Genomic DNA, 23,496 nt, shown 5'->3' with positions numbered 1-23,496 from the left:
TCTAGGAGCCCAGAGACATAGTCTATTATCATATGAAGTGTAGTAGTGGTAGCCTTCTTTATTTGGCTTCTTTACCTGACATCTGGCCTAGGCAGGCAGTACATCTTTCCCATCTATCCTGACCTGACTTTGGGTGCTTCTGCAGGACTCTTTGTGCACGGTCTCACTTCTTAATTCACTCTAGTTTCCCTCCTGATATTCCCCAGAGGGCTCTCGTCTCCTTTCTTCTGATTCTCTTTTCTGGTTCCTTTTCTGTCCTAATTCTTAGTGACAAAACACTGCCCTCTGGTTGTCCAAACTGTCCCATCTTTAGTTTCATACTCTTTCAAGGATGCTACTTGAGATGGTGCACTTCCTAAGGACTCTCGATATTGCCTGATATTAACTCCGAGATACGCTAAGATATGAATGGCTGATTCCCTTAATTGAGGAACGATTCTTTTAACAAAGAGACGCTTGTTGAGTCTCTCAATTGGTGGAATGCACTGTCGGGGTCAGAAATAACTCAACATTTTCCAGAACTTTTGGGCAAAGATGACAATGGCTTTTGAGGCCTGTGAGTTCTAAGGGCTCTCATCTCTACTCTGTTAACTAGATGAGAGGGCAGATACCCTCTGGATTGATTTTTCTCTCTGGCATAATGGGCCTCTGTGCTGAGTGCTTAAGAGTCTCTTCTGTGTAATGTGCCGCAGTTGCCTGTGCTTGATTTACAGCGTTAGCAGGACGATTTGTGTAGCTCAGAATCCTGTAACAGGGAAAGTGCGACCAGAGATAATATGCAGACACAACAATCTTAAATATAGCTCACAAATCCAACAAGAGCGATACGAAAAGCTTAATTTAGAAATATGGCCTGATTTCCTAGTAAAGAAATTAACCCAGTGTGAGTAAAATTGAGAAGAGCCCAGAAAAATCAACGTAGATATTTAACTGTATGTATGTACTGAGATTTTTATCCCCCCCCATCAAAAACAGTAGTTCTTTACTGACATAAATAGATCCTTCATATGTGGATGAAACTTTTGCAGTCTTGGGACTACCCAGTGTCGGCTTTGGTGGTGTGTTTGGGAATTTCAGAGGCAAAGCCTTTTCTCCTGGTGTCAGCTCTCCCATGCAATTTACATTTGCCACCACCAGGTGGTGGTAGAGAGTGACTGAAAGGTTGGACTACAGGTAGACTGATCAGGAGCCACCATAAAAGCCTTTTGTTTAAGAAGAGCTTCCTTTTGACTAAAATGGATAAAATCTTGAATAAGTAAACACCGAAAGGGAAGCATTATTTGGCAAAAGTATTCAAGAATAAGGAGATCTGGTATTTCCAGCTCTGACTTGTCCACTTAATGGTAGTGAACTTACATTTCTGCATCTCACTTTCCCTATTTATGGGTAAAATACCAGTACTGGATTATATAATCTTTGAAGTTCTTGTCCTGAAACAAACATGTATAATTTTAATGATTAAAACAACAAAATTGGGGCACTTGGGTAGCTCAGTCGTTAAGCGTCTGCCTTCTGCTCAGGTCATGATCCAAGGGTCCTGGGATCAAGCCCACATTGGGATCCCTGCTCAGCAGGAAGCCTGCATCTCCCCCTCTCACTCCCCCTGCTTGTGTTCCCTCTCTCGCTGTGTCTCTGTCAAATAAATAAATAAAATCTTAAAAAAAAAAAAAACAGCAAAATTAAAAGAACGAAAGAATTAAAGACTTTTCACACAACAGGGAAGTCTACATTTTATTAGCGACCATTTTAGTTTACATTATAGCCAGGCTGAGACCCATTAATTTGTGTGTGTGTGTGTGTGTGTGTGTGTGTGTGTGTGTGTGTAGTGAGGGGAGGAAGAGAACGAGGAGTGAGAGAAGGTTTCTCAGTTTCTCTTCCTTACCTATTACCTGGCTCAAGCAAGTGAGAAATGAGAAATCATTCATATGTAAGTCTATGGAGCCTTTCCTCCAAAGCCTTCCACAGGAGCCTTCCTCCTAAAGCCCCCTGCCTAGGTTCTTTTATAGCAACTCTTAGCAAAATTTTATTTCAGTCTCTAGAGGCTTTAGAATCAACTCCACCTTATCAGAAGCAGGTAAGGCAACCTGTGGTCTGAGGATCCTTGGGGATCCAAGATGTATTTGGGAATCTCTAAGGTCACAACTATTTCCACAGAACGTTATTTTTATTTGTCTTTTTCACCATATTTACATTTGCAGGGATGGTGTGAAAGCAATGGTAGGTGACCCTGCTGATACCTTAGCAGGAACTGTGGTGCTGGTACACCAGACTCCACTGCCCCACGCTTGTGGTTTAAACGAATAAACCCTGTTTCACTTAAGAATGTCCCTCATGGATCTTGCCATTTGCAACGACGTGGATGGAACTGGAGGGTATTATGCTGAGCGAAATAAGTCAGAGAAAGACACGTATCATATGACCTCACTGATATGAGGAATTCTTAATCTCAGGAAACAAACTGAGGGTTGCTGGAGTGGGGGGTGGGGTGGGAGGGATGGCGTGACTGGGTGATAGACACTGGGGAGGGTATGTGCTCTGGTAAGCGCTGTGAATTGTGCAAGACTGTTGAATCTCAGATCTGTACCTCTGAAACAAATAATGCAATATATGTTAAGAAAAAAAAAAAGATAGCAGGAGGGGAAGAATGAAGGGGGGGAAATCGGAGGGGGAGACGAACCATGAGAGACGATGGACTCTGAAAAACAAACTGAGGGTTCTAGAGGGAAGGGGGTTGGGAGGATGGGTTAGCCTGGTGATGGGTATTTAAGAGGGCACGTTCTGCATGGAGCACTGGGTGTTATGCACAAACAATGAATCATGGAACACTACACCTAAAACTAATGATGTAATGTATGGGGATTAACATAACAATAAAAAAATTTAAAAAAAAAGAATGTCCCTCATGAAGCAGAAAAAAAAATAGTTATATTAAATCTCTCACCACAGTCCTTACTATGTGACCTTTGGGAACACAGAAGGCACTTCTGCTGTCTACCAAAGTTCAGTGGTTGTCTTGAGACGGGATTTGTGCAATTGTGTGAGTTACGAGCTGAACTAGCTGCCTTTTTTCATGAAACACTATGTTTACTTGAAGGAACAATTCACAGGCAAACTATGATTATTCAGACTTGGGCATTTGGCAGCAGTTTTCTCAAGAATCAATGGCATGAGCTTGTCACTTCAAGAACGTAATTGGCAGTATTTGTGGCTAATGACAAAATTTGAGCTTTCAAGCAAAACTTAGAATTTTGGAAAATTTGTATCTGCCACCATGACAGCTTTACCATACATGAAGACTTTTCTGAAGAGTTTGGTAGTGACGTTACCAAGTTTGATTTGGGGATATTGTACAATGAAATGTGTCAGCATTTGAGAAGTCTGCATAATTTTCTAAATAATTTTCTAGATAACGAATGCATAATGTCATAAAATCATACATGAGTAAAAGATTCATTCAAAGTTTAAGATAGACCAATAAATTTTAATGTAACAGAGTACAAAAAGTTCATTGATTGATGTCATTGCATATTCACATGGCAACAACTTTAAGAAACTGACATTTGTTGAATTTTGATGTAATATTGAAGAATATCCACAATTACCTTAAGAGGCTATTTAAATACTCTTCCTTTTTTGGAATACGTATTTATGTAAGATCAGATTTTCTTTACAAGTAAAATAGCATTTCCCAGCAGACTGAATGCAGAGGCAACTGTAAGAATCCAGTTGACTTCTATTAAGCTAGATATTAAAGAGATAAGTGAAAATGTAAAAGAATTATACTCTCCCTAATTTTTTTTTTTTTGCCTTGGAAAGTATGGCTATTTTTCTCATGATAATATTATGTTAATAAGTAACAAGTTTATTTTTGTTATTTTAAAATGAATTATTAAATATTTAAAGTTTTATCAGTTTTAATTTTTAACACGGTTAAACGTTGATAGAGGTAACTCACATAAACAAAAGCTCTTTGAGGTCACCGAGAAGGAAGAGTATCAAGGGATGCTGAGAACAAAACGTTTGAAAACTGCTCATCTACAGTATGAGTAGACCAGGCCTGGGCATCTTCCTACTATGAGATGGATTTTATTGAAAGTTTTGTTTTTCCAGTGTACTGACGGCTGTAAAAATTTAGCAAATAACCCTCCCACATCTTTCACCAGCCAACTCCCTCTTGAGACTTCTATAACCCTCCTTTTACCGAAGGTGAGAAATCACTGTAAAAATGGACAAATGGTTGTGGTCTGTATCATCCCTTGGCCACGTATCCAAGTGGAAGAAGGCAACTGTATTTTATGAAAGGCCAGGAAGGTGAAACAAGGTTGTGCAAGATCAAATTTCTTATGCATACCTAGAGGCAGATGAAAAGTTCGATGGCTCATAGTAAAGAGCTGACAAGAGCAATTGTTTCCAGGCAGGAAAAAGAGAACTTGTTTCTGGCTATTTTTTTCAATGAGTCTGGCAACAGCTGGGCCATGATTTAAACCTCCTGGGATTCTGATTTAAAGCTTAAAAATACATTTGCATATGCCAGCATTAGAAATGGAATCTCAAACTGCTGCCAATGTAGACAACCGAAAGGAAATCGAGGTCTATATTGTTCAAAAGCTAAGCCTTGGGAGGGTCTATTACTTGACAGCTGTGTAAACAGAACTAAACCCCTTGCTTCTCCTCTGTTAGATACTTGGTTCTAGACAGGACTAAACCATCCCATGATGGTATGTGCTGAAGTGAAAATGTAGACTGTAGGTCTCATTGGGTTCAAGAAATGCTGAAAATTTTCTTTTCTTTACGGATGTGTGGTGGACATAGGAAGTGTGAAGGAGATGCAAGGTTAACCGGAAAGACAAGGACAAGTGTGAAAATGACTTCTGGGGGCGCCCGGGGGGTTCAGTCGGTTAAGCGTTGGACTCTTGGTTTCAGCTCAGGTCATGAGATCGAGCCCTGCATCAGGCTCCGTACTCAGTGGGAAGTTTGCTTGAAGATTCTCTCCCTCTGTCCCTACCCCTGCCCCAAATAAATAAATAAATCTTTAAAAAAGTACCTGTTTTGTTTCTTCCTTCCTCAGTGTCCATGTTTTTCTCTCTCGTGTTTTCCTCCTTCCTTCCTCTCCCCATTTTTTCCTCCATTGAGACTTAGGACCATAAGGCATTTCTATAATGGAACAGCAGGAGTGACCCTCCCTCCAACTAACTTCATTAGAGAAGAAACCATTTCTCCATGTGCCTTTCCATCCTCTGGAGGAAGTGGGTGACATAGGGGAGGATGCCTGCCTGGACAGCTTGATATGTAACTGCTATGTTCAACAGAAAAAAATGAGAAGAATTTTACTACTACTAAATTAAATGACTACATTTAATTTAAAAAACATTTTTTTTTTGAGTAACATTTCTTTAACCATGTACCTTCCATTTTATAATCCATTAGATTGAGAAGCTCCTTATATTTGAAGGGCCATAGACTCTCTTGGAGCGTAGACTGGGTGTTCTCACTCTGATTATATGGTTACTAAATCAGTTACATGCTATACCTTTAATGTATTTCTCACTGTAATATTTTTTGAATGATTGCAGTGAACATTGAATGATGACTTTGGCTATTAGGATGGACTTAGTGATGGGGGAAAGAGTTGGCAGGGTAAAAAAAAAGGTAATAACAATAATATAGAAAAAGAAGAGGAGGAGAAGGAGAGAGGGATGTAGAGAAGGAGGAGGAGGGAGAGGAGAAACAACGTTCTTGGGTGTTTAATATTTGCCAGGCATCATTCTAAGCTCTTTACCTACATTGATTCACTTACTTGGATCAGAGGTGGGCTGAAGCAAAAGTTATGAGAACTGAGACATTGGGAGGAAGGGTGGAGGTGAGTTATAATGAAGCAAGGGAATGAAGGGTGAATGAGGGTTAAGGGAACTACATTAGCTACAAATTTACCATGCAGGAAATATATATGCTTCTATATAAATTATTTTGAATTTCTCCATCTAATTTGTTGAACTAGTCCTAGTATTTCCACTTTATTAGAATCAAGTATGTCCGCAATTTCTATTTTTGAATCAAAAGTAGAGATTTTCCCCAAGTTGTATAGATTGTCCTCATTAATCTTGTCTTCTAATGTTCATGAGACCTGTTTTCTAAAACATTGTAGACATTAGACGTCAATGTTTTAATCTTGGACAACATGATATTACAAAGAAATTGTTTTTCTTCTGTTACTGTTCAGTTCAATCATCTTCATATGTCCTTAAACCTTACTAGTCATTTGTTCTTTCATTTTCCTCCATGTGTTTTTTTTTTTTTTGCCATTTCCCTTGGAATATTAGAGTCTTTGTTATTGGTTTCTAAGAGATTATTTATGATTAAGGATGTTTTAACCATTTGCCATGCCTTGCAAATGAAATACCATGTTTTCTTGCCAACATTTTACTGTGATGTTTTACTTTTTGGTTGCACAGAAGTTGTGTATTGAAATATAATGTTCTGTGTTAAAAAAAAAAAAAAAGGAAATCAGAAGTGTGGAATTGAAATTTGACAAAAAAAATTATAGGGGTTGAGGATTGATAATATGGAGCCCAAAGGAATTGAGTAGCTGATTTGAACTTTTGGATCTCTCTCATTGTGGTGGGAGGATAACCTGGGGGACAAGAAAAGAAAGAAAAGAAGTGAAATGGGATTGTACACTGATAGTAGAGCTGGAGAATTTTCAGGAGAGTGAGAGTTAAGATGCAGAGGTGGGAGGAGCTATGAAGCATGGGTTGGGTAAGAGAGTATATAGGCAAGGAGAAAGTCACCAACAGAAAACGCATTTGGAATATAGGACTCCGCGATGAAGAGAGCTGAGCAGGCATCATAAAAGTGCATCCTCTGACCCTGGAATGGATGAAGTCAGTGAGGCTGAGCTGTAATTTTCCCTAAGCTAGGGCGGAGTTAAGCCATAGTTGGCTGGTGGGTGGCAGACTAAGTTGATGATCAGACAGGGAGGAGACTTACACCCAGAGGTGGGTTTGATTTTTTCTACTTGACCCCTTGCCAGCTCAAGATGAAAGAGGCCAGCTCTTTGTGTGTGTGAAGTAAGGGAGCAATAATTAGCAGCAGGTAGCTTTGGTTCTTATTTTCTTAAACTGAGAGCGTCTGGATTGTCTTTGCAGTGACCTGCATTAGCCACAGGAAGCTCTATAACTCACGTCCCCCAGGCTTTGCTCCTCAATTTGCTTTGCTTGGTGTGCAGGGAGATTGAGTGAGTCAGAGTGGCAAGCCCCCCGGGAAAGCCTGTGGAGTTCAGTGCTGACACTGCATTTCGTGTCACTGTGGCAGCCATTTACTATGTGTAAAGGCCCATTCATTTACTCTAATATGGACTTTCCAAACCCTTTGTGAGGTGTTCTCTTGAGATTTCTTATTCTCCTAGGTGTTGATGTGAAGTGTCTGTTTTGGTGTAGATCCAAAAAATCAGTAAGTGGAAGATACTCTATAGCTGTCTTTTGCAATTGTGGCTCTGAAGTCTGTTATTTGAAACATCACTACTTAATATTTTTTAAAAGTTCCCCTTGGTGTTTTTGTTGTTTATTTAAAAAATTTTGGCTCTATGGCCGGTAACACCAACTCAAAGGACCAACGTTGTCAGACATATTTATTAGTTGTAAAAAGAATTTTGCTTCTTTGCAGAAATGTACTGAAAATACACCTTACTTCCTACTCATGAATGCAGTTTTACCAGAAAATCATGACAAATATAGGATGTTGTTATTACATGGTTTGTTCCTTCATGAGCATAGTAGATAGCTGAAGTTGTGACAGACCCTTTTGGTGGAATAGAGGAAGGCCAGTGGCAACTGGGGAGATGTGCAGGAGAAAACTCTAAGAAATTTCCACTGGCTGTGGGCAGCACCGAATGACACATCTATTGCTATAACAGTGATCTTCCTGATTGGACTTTTCATTTCTGACAGCCAAAAAAATGTCAAAAACGTAAATTGGAGTGGTCCCCACTGGGGAAGAAAGAGTAGTTGTAACTTCTCAGACGGCTTCTGGAATTAGGTTCTAATTTTCTCCTGCCAGGATTTTTGCCCACTGGTGTTAAAAATTATTGGCAAATAATATTTTAGTGACAAACTTGACTTTTATCAGTTCCATGGTTTCTCTTGAAAAAAAAAATCTGAATATCTAACTACTTGGATTCATCTTTTTCCATGTCAACCATCAGTTGGAACTGGGTAGAACTGCCTCCTTGAGGCAGGTGCTTCCTCTCTGACTGGCCTTCCTCATGGCTTTGCTTCTTCATGTTGTCTGCCTGGCTCCTACAGGACTTCGAATGTGTGACTCAGGTTTCAACTTTGTAGGTGGATGACTCAGAAGTCTGTCCCACAGCTCCAGTTTCCATTAGCTTCTCATCCAATCTCTAATTTTGTATCTATGCATTCTTTCTGGCCAGAAATCCCCCTGACACTCAAATTACAGCCTGCTACAAGTTGTTTCAGGATTTCCTTCTTGCCTTCTCTTCCCAACTTCACTGCCATCCTCCTTGCTCTCTCAAAGGTGAATTGTTACTGAATCTTTCTCTTTGGCTTCCATACCCACAGGCTACGGAGAGTTACTTCTTCCTTCTTGGCATGCTTTCATCTGCCCACATTCCCCACATTCTGTCTCTCCATTCACCTACCATTGCAAAGCAGGTGTAGTCGCTGCAGACAGATGTTGGCACCAGCCTCCCAGCAGCTTGCCTTATTTCCAGTTTCTGCTCCTGTCTGTTTTCCAGGCAGGGACAAGAACAGGCTTGAGCAAATTCCATCTTTATTTTGTCACTTTCCCTTTCAAAAAGTTGCTGTGACTTCCCATCTCTTATTATACCAAATGGAACTCACTTTTCTGTTTTCCCAAGGCTTCCCCTGTTGCCCCCATATATCCATTCTTACCAACTAAAGTTTATATTTCTTGGCTTGGATTCATCCACATCTCTTAGCCTGCTGGTTCCCATTCTACAGGTCTTGGCATATCTGTATCTTCCCTTCTTTGCTAGGTCCTGACCTCCCGTGATATCCAGCTCACATTCTACCTCCTCCTCAAAGTATACCCTTGCTCATTCTAATAGATCTTAATTACTCTTTTGCTCTGCATTCTGCCTAAACTTGTACATTGGGGTCAGCAGAGTGTAGCAGCTCAGAGCATGGACATCCTTGAGTTTTGTTTCGGCCGTGGATTGACTGTGCCGCCTTACGTCTTGCTGAGCCTCCATTATCCGAATTGCAAACAAGGCATTAATCAAAATACTGGTCTCCTTGGATTGTTATGATTAAATGTGATAAAAATGCCTAGCACTTAGGAATCAATAAGCCAATATCGTGGAGAACATCTCCAGCTGCACCACATGCCTACAAAGTTGAGTTATGTACTCCTTGAAGGAGAGAATCTGGTTTTGCTCATCTTTTGTACTCTGAAACCTTATAGAGTGCCGAGCACGCATTAATTATCCAACAATTTTTGTTGAAAAATGAAGATAGGGTGTGATCATGAATTGATTACAAAGATTGATTATTATGATTACTACTGTTATTATTTCATAAGTCTTTGCCATCACACCACGAGCAGGAATATGTATAGAGGTTAGCACAGTACATTTCCCAACTGTGTGTATTCTTTGAGAAGTATGTCTTAGGGTGACTGTAGGTTCTTGATTACCTTGTAAAGGCAGTGACAGGAAGTTTGAAGGATTTTTCATTGTTTTGTATTCTTTGGTTCTTTTTTGCCTTTCAGTGCTCTGTTATCTATGTAGGGATTCATTATATATTCATCACAGCTGCATATAAATAATATGGAAATGAATACTCATGACATTGACGGATGTTTTTGTGTTTTGTTTTTTGTTTATTTTATTTTAGGAATTTGGGTTAGAGGGGGTTTCTTCATTTCTCGGTGTTTCCATTTTCTTAGTTTCCAACTGAGAGCACAAAAAAGACGAATATAATCATTGGTAATTTGGTGAGTCTTTTCCAAACTCATTTTACTTGCAAATATTTCTGGCACCCTCACTACCAGCCTCACCATCCCCATTAACGTTAAAATTAAATTTCATTCAGATAAATTTCCCCCAAGAACTTGCCGTGGTGTTATCTACTGTTTCATGGGTTCACAAACATCTTCGGGACAGGGAAAGTGCCAGGATAAAGCACAATCGCATTCAGTATGCAAATGAAACTTTTATAGAAAGAGGATTGTCCTGGAGATGAAATTAATTGTGACAGTTCAGGAGGAGTTTTACAGAAAAAGATTAACATGTTAGGTCTTTAGTGGCTGTCTTCCCTGATGCATATAATGTTAGGCAAAATGAAATCTCTGTGCCCAGGCTCAGTGGAGACATGGTTAGTGAATCCATAGATATTTGAATGGGGCACATCTCTAAGGGTTTATGACAACCTATTTTCTTTTCTCAGTGTGGGGATGAATTGGTCCATTATCATCTAAATTGAAAGTCCTGGTGAAGGTTCTTTTTTGATTCTCTCTTTTTTGTTTGTTTATTTGTTAAGAAACTTGCACAGAAAATGTCTTGCTTATTCTGAAGTTGCTATAATCCTTCCCACCAGCAGAGACTATACCATTGTATTGCTTCAAATATTTATGAATACATAAAAAGGTAAGTATTTATGTAGTGTGAGACCAGACCTAACTTAATTTGTTTCTTTGATTCTTCAACATAGGCTAAGTAATACAACCTGTTATGGTAAAAAAGTCACATTTTCAAGCTTTTGAATGATTTTTTGCAGTGATAATACAGAAAATTTATTTTTATGTATTCACATTTTTTTTTCTTTTCCTCCAAGGAAACCAACATGTCTGACAAAAGTGACTTAAAAGCTGAGCTAGAGCGCAAAAAACAGCGCTTAGCACAGATAAGAGAAGAGAAGAAACGGAAGGAAGAGGAGAGGAAAAAGAAAGAGGTAAATACTGGGTATTGGGGTGTTCCAGGGAACAAAGAAAATCACTTGATTCTGAGGGGCTGGCCAAATGGATGAAGAGGACGCTCTAGAAGAATCCTTCTATGATTTCTGAATAAAATGAGTGGATATCTACATACTCAGACTCCTAAGGTCATTGTCACCTGCTATGTGCTAGTCAAGCACCACCCATGGTCCAGAGGTCCCCAAGCCCCAGATTCACCCCAGACTTGCATAGAACCCTGGAAGTGGTCTGTGAAATCTCTATTGTTAGATATTTCTTAACCTTTCTGTATCTCGGTTTCCTATTCTAAAATGGGAATAGTAATATATTTTTTGTGGGGTTGTGAGAATTAAAAGAGTTAATCTTGTAAAGCACTTAGTAGTAACCAGGCTCTACTTAGTGTTTAATGTGTGTTAGTTTTAAGAAAAAAATTTTTAAAAACTACCAGGCAGAACATTTTAGGAGAAAAACAGAAAAATGATGCCAGTGGATTTCCATGGTTTCTTAAGGGGTATGTGTTTTTCAGGGTAAAACAAGGATTGTAGGTCTGACAGAAGGAAAGCTGCATTTCCCTCCCTTGGCGAGAGGGTAGATAGTATAGTAGTAGACTCTGCTCCATGGACATAGAATTATGACATATTAAGGCTCGAATAGATTTCAGAGACCTTCCACTGAAACCCTTCTTTATGCCAACAAAGCAGCAGAAACCCAGAGGTGAAATGTAGCTTTTCTGTCTGTCACACCCAGAATCCGGGGCTCCCTTCCCAGCTCTGTGTGTCGCTGGCATATCATGTTTTCTTCTACTATCTTGATCCAACGGATAATTTATTTTTAATTCTCCAATTTGTCGTGGTCATGGAGAAATAGCCCACGTCTTGGACAAAAGAACCAGATGCCAAAGATAGTTTTGAATAGCTTTCTGAGAAGGCAACTTTATATAGTGTGATACACTTGTGTGTCTAGAAACCAGAGCTGCTTCCATACTCAGAGTTTTTCTGTAAGGAAAAAGAAAATGTGTTTTGATGCCTTCCAATCTAAATAAGTGTTGTTTCATAAAATAAGGCTGGGAGACCAAGGTAACAGATTTATAACAATTATTTTCCAACAAAGTAAAACATAATTGCAGTTGCATTTTAGCCTTCTGGCATCTCGCTTCTCTCTGTTCCATTACACTTTGATTGATGCCCTGGTTTATTTTGTCCTTGACAGTGCGCATAACGTTTTTCTCTTGGAGATCTTTGCTGCTATATATGCAGTCTTTGAGTGAAGCAGAGGTGAGAATTGACAAGGAATGGCTATTCATTTCCATGCAAAGCCAAAAAAAGCATTAGGTTATTATGCTTCCTTTCCTTCAAATGTCAACGCTTACTATAGTTTTAAAGCACCTGTTATCCTTTACTAATAACCAGTTTCCTTTTAAACTGACATTCTAATATCCAACTTGAATTTCATAGAATTACTACAAAATGTGATGTGGTATGGGAAATCTGGTTCCAAATTATGCTGTCTGCTTCATCTTTGTCATTTTACACATTTGGGGGGAAATTACAGGCAAACAAGACTGATCGAAACAGGCCACCCTTTTTGTTTCTGTACCAGGCAGCTTTGTCTGATGGAGACTCGGTCTGTTACACAACAGACGGAGCCCTGGGAGACAGGCAGTGGCAGGTGGTGGGGAGCGTGTTACACCTGAACTCTACATATTCCTGGGTCTGGAATTAAAGTCACATAGTCTTAGTCTCCTCATTTCCACAGGTTGAAGCCTGTGATGTCCTGACCTTGCTCCAGGGACTCCTATGGCAATTCAGAGCCCTCCTTTTCCATCCCAAAGTTTTTAATTCGAAAGATCCCAATGGGGCCAGACTTTGGGCTTCACTGGACTATACCGTCTTTAAAGCCTGTCCTGTCCCTCAGCAACCTATTTCCCCCTGCAACAGATCTTTCCTTCAGTCGAAGTACCTTTTGTAGACTCTGATGACTTGGTTTGTCTGAGCAGACAGTGCTGTAAGACAGAGGCAGTAAAGCTCAGTGGTTATGCGCAGAGGCTTTTGAGTTGAATGCACCTGGGAAACCTGGCTCTGCCCTTCACAGAATGGCCTTGAGGGAGTATGGGACCTTTCTGACCCTGTTCTCCCTTTTGTAAAATGGAGAAGAGATCAGTGCCTACCTCAAAGAGTTCTGTGAGGATATAAGGAGATACTGGAGAGCAGTGGAAGGCACAGAGGAACTGGTCAGTAAGAAACGGCCGTTCATCCACTCCTGAGATTGGCTACCAGAGTAGGAGAATGCTGCCCGTACAGTTGGCAGCTACATTTATCAGGACCCTGCTGACAAGGCCGTCTTCCAAAAAATGCCCCATTATTGGAAGGGTCTTATAATTCAAGGCTTCTATTTTCCTGGAATTAGAGCATTTTGTAGCTGCAAGAAACCTGGAAGTAATTTATTCTGATCTTTTTTTTTTTTTCCCCAAATGAAAAGACTGGGCCCCAGAAGTCTAAGTCTTAGAAGTAGCCCCCTTCAGGCTCAGCAAGGATCCCCTCTTCCACCCCATGGTCCCAAACAGAAGCCTGGGGTCATTCTTTTTTTTTTTTTTTTTAAAGATTTTATTTATTCATTCGACAGAGAGAGACACAACAAGAGAGGGAACACAAGCAGGGGGAGCGGGAGAGGGAGAAGCAGGCTTGCCGCTGAACAGAGAGCCCGATGTGTGGGGCTCGATCCCAGGACCCTGGGATCACGACCTGAGCCGAAGGCAGACGCTTAACAACTGAGCCACCCAGGCGCCCCCTGGGGTCATTCTTTTTTTTTTTTTTTTTAAGATTTTATTTATTCATCTGAGACACAGAGATACAGAGAGAGAGAGAGAGAGCATGAGCAGTGAGAGAGGCAGAGGGAGAGGGAGAAGCAGACTCCCCGCTGAGCCAGGAGCCCGATGTGGGGCTCGATTCCAGGACCCTGGGATCATGACCTGAGCCGAAGGCAGACACTTAACCATCTGAGCCACCCAGGGCCCCTGGGGTCATTCTTTTATTACCCCTTCTCCAACTTGTAGTCGTCATCGGATCCTGGACAGACATGACAGCATTCTCTTTCCTCCCCCACCTCCTTTCTCCCTAAATCCACATTCTGGCCAGTCTCAGCTATGTACATATCACCTATGGGCCACACTCTCTCTTGACAGAGAGTTTGTGAATATTCTCCTCTGCTTGTACCATTCTCCTACTTCTCCCTGTTGTTCTTCACCTGGCTGTTAACTACATGTCTTTCCGTTCTCACCTCAAATGTCACTTCCTCCAGAAAGCCTTCTCTGTTAACACCCCCGCCCCCCATCCATGACTAGTTAATACTGCCCCTATCCTTGACCTTATCAAACCATTTAGCACAGAGCATTATATTTGCATCTTCCCTTGTCTTTCTCTCCCAATAGAGTGCAGGCTTTTGAGAACAGGGCTGGTGTTTTTCATTGAGTCAATGTCTAGCACAGATTGGGCCACGTAGTAGGACTTCAATAAAGGATTATAGGGTGAGTGCATGAATGAACACACAAACTAATTATCACTAGTCTGGGATGCTGCTCACAGACACCCTTTCCAAACATCTGGAATTCTTTCCTGCAGATATCCTTGGAAATTCTGATCTCGAGTCTATGGGATGCTCCAGTCACCTGTCACTGACTCCTGAGTTTAAGATTTCCTAGTTTTTGTGGTGTTTGTAGAGAGTTAGAAATAGCCTTAATCTTATAGGTTTGACTTTTAACTCTATTTAGGCTTGTAATTTAAATAAAGCAAATTTAGAATAGAAAGGGACCAAAATGCTCTTTAATGCTAATCTGAGTGACTGTTTTTACCATGAGTGAAAACTGGTGTGAATTAGGCCCACCAGGTTGATTATCTCCACAGAATCTAGAAAACTGTACATGTATAAAATTACCACTCTCTGCTTCTTTGGATGTCAACTGCTTTCTTGGTTGTGGTATTATGGATGAAATCTGATTTTAAAATAAATATAGTGGCTACTATTTAAGATTCAGAGTCAATTTCAGGAAAAATTGGCTTTAATGCCATGAGGTGTGCTTAATGGGGCCACCCTGAAGTTTCGTCCTGTCCTTGCCCTTCTGCTGAATTGCTGTAAGGTAGGACAGACAGAGGTTTCCTGGCCTATCCTCCCTTGTTCCTCTAGTATCTATGGAGCTGTCTTTGAAAAACTGACTGACAATTCTCAGCTGACAAATTTTCTTTCTTTGATTTTCCTCTCTGGGTCTCAGCTGTGATTACTCTTCACAAAAAGAAATATCATTTGCTGGGAAAGACACCTAGCACATTTTTTAATTGCTAGCACTGCAAAATCACTCCTGTTGGGTCTTTAAAATAGATTAGGATTCTGTAGTAATTACATGGGGAAAATCAAAACTTTCATGACTAGTGCACTTGGTATAGCTAACTGCCTTGGATAAAGTAACACTTTATTTAGTTTAAGGTGCTAATTGGTAACAGATAGGAATTGCCCTAATTTCCAGTAAGCCCCAGTTACCTAATTTTGCATTTTTCATGGTCATCTTTGAGTGCTGATAGCTTGCTTAAGCTTCTGTTACATCTAGGTGGACACTTAACCTTATTCATATTTGTCATTATAGTGCCTCTTTCCTTAAGAATTAAGGAAGGTGGAAGGTAGAGAATGAGTTGTAGAGGTACGTTACAAGAAAAGGAGTGAAATTTTGGAGGTGGAGTTCAGATGTACTGTTACTGCCGCGTATGCAACATGGTTGTGCATGTTGACGTGTGAATTACCCTCTTGTGTGTTTCTTGAGTGCTTAATGATTAGTTAGAATACATTAAAAAAAAATTCTGTGCTTCTCTGCCTAGGTTATACATGACAGAAAGTTAGAGATAATATGTCCTATGTTTATTGGAAAGGAAAGGACAAGGCAAATCTTGTTCTGTTTGCTCTGTTTAAGCTCCATTAGAACCTCTCAGTTTCATTACCCCTGGCACTCTATTGTCCTTTACTACATTTTTGTTGAAAGAATGAGGCAAGGTTATGAATCTTTCTGTTGCTAGGATATAGAAATGGCTTTGTTATGAGCACTGGGTGACTGGAAGTTTAGAGGACTCCCTCTAACAGTGGTGCTGTAAAGGGGCTTGCTGACTGGTGTGCAGTTGGTAGAAATTGGCCTGAGGGATGTATAATTCTGAAATTCCATAGTCATAGAATAACAATGACCTAAGACAGATATTAGTTCATTTATTCAATACGTTTTTTTTATTGAGCATCTAACGTGTCAGGCCGGGATCTAGATGTGAGGATATAGTGCTGAGCAGAATAGAACACGTATCTGCCCTCGGTAAAGCTGGGAGTCCAGTTAGGGCTAAACTCTTCACTGTGAAACCATCTTGTTTCTTACTGGCTTCCTAAGACGGATTTTGCTTATCTTAGTTTTTCCATTTATATTTCAGTAGCTTCGATGGTAATTCCCTTTCCTTGGATTTCCTCCATCCTTCTTTCAACTCTGTGATCTGTGAATATTGATTTAGATCCTCACCCTGCAAGGTCCTTTTCCTCATCGTAGTTCTGTCTTGGCCTCTGTTGTATGCATACACTTTGGAACTTGCGTCGGTAGTTTAAATGTTAACATTGGAAAACAATGTGAACTTTGCCATCTTCACAGATAGAGATGAAACTGCCATTCCAGAATTCTGGGTTCCGTGAGATATGCCTGAAATCCTCTAGTGCTCTCATTCACACTCATCTGCTCCCATAATGGCAGTTTTCCCCTCTAATGGCAGATAGACTTCAAAAATATGAGAGTGTTCTAAGCCTGAGTCGAATAATAACAGAAGTGTCAAGCCCAGTACTACGTGCAAAGATGCATTTTGCTTATGATTAGTGTGTAGGTTATCATCTGGGAATAAAGCAAAAGTTCCATGAACTTTTTCTACTTTAGATGTCACAACGTAAATTACGCTTTGGTGCTTTGAAATGTACTCTGCACCCTTGAAGCAGATAATATACCTGTTAGGGTATCTAACTTGGGGAGGAAGGTGTGTCTGGTAACTGGATTATAGGTTTTTGATAAGCTTTAAGACAGCTTCACTTTTGTAAACTCACACAGCTTTGTCCCGAGGTAGCTGCACATCAAATACGATGTTACCATGTTTCAGATGTGGGACAAATGCCTTGTCTTAAGTAGTTAACTGTGTTAGGAAAAAGAAAAGAGACCTGAGTGTTTAATGAGCCCAGAATCCCACCACTGACATTCTTTAGCTTGTATTTTGACATCATTATTCTGTAAAAACCACGAATGAGGCATAGGATCTGTCCATGAGAAGCTTACACAGGAGGTGTTTGGCTTTTTTTGTTGTTTGTTTGTTTGTTTTGTTTTTTGACAGGATTTGGGAAAGAAACTTCTTCTAAATGATTTTTTGTTCTATATTTTTCTAAATGATAATTTTCTCCTTTGAGTTAATATGTTTAATGGAAACCTATGAAACTGGGACTTCAGTAACACATATCAATATTGCTCACATGCCTTAATAAACATTATAGCCTGATTTATTTTAAACCATGGCAAACTTAGATTGCTGATACAAAGAGTATATTTTACAGTTACAGATTTCATAACTAATTTTATTTTTTAGCCAGATCCCAATAATTCTTTGCGTAATTCTAACATGGGGTGTGAATATTACAAACATACACTCATCAAGAACTGATAGTATGTCTTCCCAGAAGGGACAACGATGTTGAAAAAAAACAAAGAGAATTTTCTTAAAAATCCACATCCCAGTCAGAAATATTTAGCCCTGATGATTTATTTTAAAACCGGGTGAGAGAAGCTTTCATACCATGTGACAGAGGCAGGGAAAAAAAAAAAAACCTCCAACCAAAAGAGAAATTACCGGGTTAGCAATTATTAAATGGAGGAGTTACAGTGTTTTTTCATCCTTCATACACATGATTATGTCTATTTAGGGCTTTTGTTTGGTCTTCACACATGCATTTACCATTTTCAGTTTGAACCAGGAAAGGCATACATTTAGTTCTGTTAACTTTTCTTTCTGGCATCTACTCTTTTTAGGCTGATATGCAGCAAAAGAAAGAGCCTGTTCAGGACGACTCTGACCTGGATCGCAAACGCAGAGAGACAGAGGCTCTTTTGCAAAGCATTGGTATATCGCCGGAGCCCCCTCTAGGTACTTAAACAGTGTTACTGTTTTCTTAAATTTGTCTTGCATGGGATATACCATGTCCAGCGTTTACTATTCTTTTATGTCACTTTTATTTTTATTTTTAAGGAAATTCTGTGGCTTATGGTTCAGATGTATTTATTTTTTGATTTGAGGGGGCTGGAAGGAGATGGGGAGACAGTTTGTAGAGCTGGTAGCAATTTGCTGCTTATTGACTGATTATATGGTCAACCTTATCTACTGTGGACTAGTCGATTATTTTATACTTGTTAGATGAGTTGCCACATGGTAAATACAAGAAATCTTGGAGTTTTTTTTCCTTAAATTGTTCTTCATTTTCATGACTGAATCCCAACGTCTCTCTGCCAACCTAAATACTGTGAATCTGGTTATGAATTTCATAACCACCACAGGCATAGAGTGATGCCATCATAAAAATAGAAAGCTCAGTGGGAAATGTGAAGGAAAACTGAAAATAGTGACAGATTAGCAGCTACTTAACAAGTTTAAATTTATTTGACTCTATTGTAGAACTTCGTTTCACTGCTAATTGGCATTCTCACTACAACACCCCTCCTCCAGCAGCTCATTCATGCGTAGTTAATTGTCCATGATCTCATTTTGTCACTAGGGTTTGGATATTGAACTATTTGTTTCATTTGTGTTAGAGGTAAACCTCTACATGTGTTTATTCTGTCACTTACCTATATATCTTTCATGTGATAATTTATTTTATTTTTCTTTCTCCATTTGCTTTCCATACATTTCAGGGTAATCCTAGGGTGTCTGTAAAACTACACGATACCCAATATAGTAAAAAAAAAAAAAAAAAGAAAGAAAGAAAGAAGAAAAGAAACTTTAAAAATAATGCATATAAAACAATGCAGTATCAGGTCTCCATTTCAAAATGGTTTTTTTCTTCGAATCCCATCATTGGCTTTTATATTAAAATAAATTTTCATTTATTTCCATAGTTACTTAAACTAAGAATAAAAGTTATCCCATGTATGACAAAATGACAAGTATTTTATTAATATAAATTTTAAAAAGCAATATATAATAAACCTATGAATTATTAAGTATTGCTGGATATAATTTAATATATACACACACACCCCTAAACCACCATAAAAAAGCATTTTATACTAAACCTCAGTTTGTATTAGGTAAAATCATATGTCTCACAATGATAGAAGAAGCCCCTATAGGATGTTGATTAATCTGTTTAGCTTCTTTATGGTGTGGAAGATGTAACCTGTGGGATATTTGATGGACCTTCTTTGAGGAGCTGATAGACTTTTTAATACTTAGTTGACCTGTGGCATAATTTAGACACTTTGCAATAATCCATTATAGTTTTGCCTCAAAATAGCCTTTGAAATTCTGTTGCAGTGTGAACACTGGTCAAACACCAGAGTAGTATGTTCTGTTTTCCTCTCTTCTACATAAAGCCAGCAATTAAACTTTCAGAACGAAACAGTTACATATTTCTAAACCATGACCACCATGACCAAATTCTGAGCTACCCCTGCATTCTTGCCAGGGCACCTGGCCAGAGTAGAGCCCATTTTCAATTTTCATCCATCTCTCCAACTTACCCTCTGACTTCTTGCAGCAGGTAATCAGTGAATTAATTGTGGGACCACATGAAATTCCTAGTTTCTTGACAGATCCGCCATTGTGTTCTAGGATTTGGACAAAATAGTTAAACCCTTTACTCTATTAAATAAAAGGAAATTGCACATGATTGAAACCAAATGGGAGTCCACACTTATGTATTGAAGTTCCTCTCCGCCCATATGGCTTCTTTGGCATGTGTGATACTGAGAACGCATTGAATTCATCTGGCCTGAAGCCATCTTGGCTATTCGGTACAGCTTCTATCTGAAGGACATTTGGCTTGTACCTGAAGGGTAGAGAAAAGGAAAATACATTTGCATTTGCTTTAGCTTTTTTCTTTTATTATCCTTGCTCTCACATGGTCAGCTTGCCCTCACCTCCCTCTTTGAGCTTCCCTCTCCTGTCTTTGGAACGGCAGTTTACTTAAGTGCCGGAGCCTGTGCCTTCCAGGGCTGCCGGAGGCAAAGGAAAACAAGTTCCAAACCCAGTAAACAATACAATGGGATGAAACTATTAATTAAATGTAAAAATAAAGCAGCCTGGCATTTTCCTTTGTTTCAAAAGAGATTTTTAAATTACTAGGTTCACCATTTAGCCTTTCTGTATTTGTCACTTAGTCTCTCAGAGACAGTGCAGTTTGTATTCCATGGAGAATGGATTACCCTCCAATGCAGACATACAGCAGCCTTGACTGACTCTCCTTGGCCATTTAAAATTACTCAGAATTACTTATTTCATAATCTTTCAAAGTTTTATAGACACCCATTTTATTTTTTAATAGGTCACATCTATGCTAACAAAATAAAGTGGAGAATTGGAATTGTCCAGATAGTTCACCCTAGAGGGATATTTAACTTGAAATATCTGGATAGCTGTTTTGATTCTCCATTTCACTTTGTTAAGATGGACATGGCCTTAGAATCCCTAAGATAATTTTGTCTAAATTCATTTCAAATTTTAATTTCTAAAATATGAAAAATTCACTTGACTTTCTTCCTTTTCTTTCCTTTTTTTTTTTTTTTTTTCTTTATCCCATCTTAATCTCTCCTGGCCATACAACCACTTTAATTTGGGCCCATTTGTTTTGATCTGTCTGACACTGCTCTTCTCCAGTGCAGTCGCTGCATTTTTTAACATGGGATACCTGTTATTTTCATTATTTAGTCCCAACCCCTATGTCTCCCTCCTCGAAATCAGTGAGCACTCCTAGTGAAGCTGGAAGCCAAGACTCAGGAGACCTGGGACCACTAACAAGGTAAGAAATGTCCCTTTACAAAGGCCACAGTGGATGTCAATAATATTAGAAAACAGAGACCTAAGAAACCAATGCCACTCTGTGGTGAGCTGTTAAGTGTCCATGCATCTGCAGGTATACTCAGCCAGTTTATGTTTAAGTTGATGGTGGCTTGCTATTTTAGTGGCATAGAAATTATTTTGAACTAGAAATGATAAACTTCTATGCTTCCTTGTGCTAATTGAGCACCATGTGTCTTGTTTGACAAACAGAAACACATCCATTAGCTTTGGCTTAAAAAAAAAAGAGAAGGACCAAAGGCAAATGGAATATATATCCAGCTTCTCATTATTCTACTTTGGTTTTGGTTTCCATGGGAATTTTTGTGAAGAGAGCACTGAGATGTTCTAACCCTAAATTTAATTTTTTAAGCATGTTGTTTATTGGCTTAATAGAGTTGACTAATTTGAGAACTTGGTCCCCAAAGTGTTTTTATTATCATTACTAATTTTTATGATCATCAGGGTTGACTGTTCTGTTTTGTGAGTCAACTGCCAAATTTTTATTACACTATATATACTCAAAGGATTATGAAACTTCTGAAAGTGGATATATAGACATTTTCTAATTTGACCACTGAAGGGGTATCCAAAAGGTAAAGATGTGAAGAGGGGAAAGAGAAGTCTCATTAATATGCATAGAGTCACGGTAACTTCCTTAATCCGGTCGCCTTCGGAAGGATTCCCACATGCTGGTGTACATAGGCAGGTGATATAAATGAGCGGGGTGTGGGATCCTGTGGCAACTGGTTAGGAAGCGCCCTTCTATAAAGGCCAGATGGTCTCCTCACAGCTCAGGCTGGTTGAGCTCATGTGGGAATATGGACCCAATTTTTCCACACCTTTCAGTTTTTCTTGAGAAGCTAAAAATTCAAGTATTTATGCAACAGCCTCCTGAATGTTAAATGTTAATGGCTTTGTTAAAGTAGCTGTGGGCCAGATTTCGCCTGTGGGCTGGCAATTTGTGACCTCGGTCTTTGACTCTTAATTAAAAAATAAATCATAAAATACTAAAACTTCAAATGAAAGAAGAAACAATCATCCACTATACTACTGTTCTAACAAATCAGCCTTTGCCTTGTCTATATACCTTTCAATCCTTGTGCACCTGTGTACATTTCTTGTTACTATGTATGTTACTGGATGAGAGGTATAAAATTTTGCATTTTTCTTTTTCCATTTAACACATTATCATCATAAGCATTATCTTTTGAAAGTACATTGTGTCCATATAGGCCTAGGAAATTTTGGTAGAGAAAAAGACGGAAATCAGAATAGTATTAGCCTGAGCTATAGGGTGTTAGTGGTGTGTGTGTCTGTGTGTGTGTGTCTGTGTGTTTCTTTTTTTCTTTCTGAAACCAACATGTAAGTAAGACTGGAATTGTCTCACTCATGTTGGCATGTTTCAGAATTGAGTATTTTCTTTTAATAGGGCACTTGGAAACCAGTGGACGCTGCTTTCAATGTAGGAAGAATGGAAGTAGAGGTTTTTGAGGGCACCAGGCTGGTTTATTTTAGCAAATCGCCTTTCTGATTTGGGGGCAGCACATGTCTTCTCTCATCTTTTGCTTTGAACACATCAAAAGGTCTTCGAGGGGAGGAAAAAAAGTAACAACACGGTTATGTAAGATCTAACATTTGTACAAGAGCTGACACAATATAATTACATTCCGTAGGGGGTCCACTGGCCTATCATTAAGGTAATATATTTGCCTGTTTCTGTACAACAATGGTGTTGTGTCATGAATGCTTCACCTTAAGGGGTGCAGTTGGCAGCATTAAATTCTATTACTGACTTCACAGTTGATGAGCCCTTTTGAAAACTTTCTAGAGAAAGCTGACCTATGCTGTTAGCTCTCTGGGGACAGCAGCAAATATTTCTTCTCCAGAACATCACTCTTCATTTCTTTGCCCACTTATATGATTTTTTTTTTAACTTAATGAATCACTTTGGAAGAGGTGAATCACAAATTCCAACGCACTTCAATTCTTGATAGGAATGTTCTGGCAAGGGCAACAGGAAGCCAATGACCAAATCCCTTGTTGAGCACACGTTTCATAGGAATGCAAGAAAAATGGTATTGGAGAATTAATGATTCTCAGAAAAACTGAGCACCAAGTTGCCTCAGGAGAAGACATTAGGAATAGCTAAGTAAATCTTACTCTTATTTTGGACTAAGGAAAATGCCATGTAAATTTATGTTTTTGCTTCCATAAATAGATGTGTGAGAGTTAAATTTCAGAAGAACATTATACTTCAGCTTTTAAAATTCCACTTGAAATATCTTTTTCTGTAGAAGAAACATCTTTGAAAACAATTACTATTAACTTTAACACTTCATAAAACATGAGACTGGGAAAAGAGCTTGGTAAATCCTGAGAGTACAGTTCTGTAGTCACAAATTTGCCAATGTGTGTGGAATTTGGGCTCTTTGAAAAGTGGAAAATCTTTCAGAAGATAACTCAGAAA

The 23,496-nt window shown here is 39.2% G+C and overlaps 1 protein-coding gene across 9 annotated transcripts in view; it reads left to right on the top strand.

Annotated features, from left to right (window-relative positions):
- DYNC1I1 (dynein cytoplasmic 1 intermediate chain 1) overlaps positions 1-23,496 on the top strand; it is a 308,417-nt gene that overhangs the window by 21,148 nt on the left and 263,773 nt on the right. For 6 of the 9 annotated variants that reach the window (XM_032402092.1, XM_032402099.1, XM_032402095.1 and 3 more), the window contains exons 2-4: positions 10,812-10,928; positions 18,005-18,119; positions 20,847-20,988. In XM_032402092.1, the coding sequence (XP_032257983.1) occupies positions 10,821-10,928; positions 18,005-18,119; positions 20,847-20,988 (365 nt within the window). In that variant the 5' untranslated portion in view covers positions 10,812-10,820. The remainder of the gene's footprint in view (positions 1-10,811; positions 10,929-18,004; positions 18,120-20,846; positions 20,989-23,496) is intronic. The other 3 variants (XM_032402094.1, XM_032402100.1, XM_032402098.1) reach the window with 1 other exon arrangement.

This window comes from Phoca vitulina, unplaced genomic scaffold (assembly GCF_004348235.1).
Source record: "Phoca vitulina isolate PV1807 unplaced genomic scaffold, GSC_HSeal_1.0 scaffold4, whole genome shotgun sequence".
Classification (NCBI taxonomy): domain Eukaryota; kingdom Metazoa; phylum Chordata; class Mammalia; order Carnivora; family Phocidae; genus Phoca; species Phoca vitulina.
The sequence above is the reverse complement of the archived record's forward strand: the minus strand, read 5'-3'. Positions and strand labels throughout refer to the sequence as shown.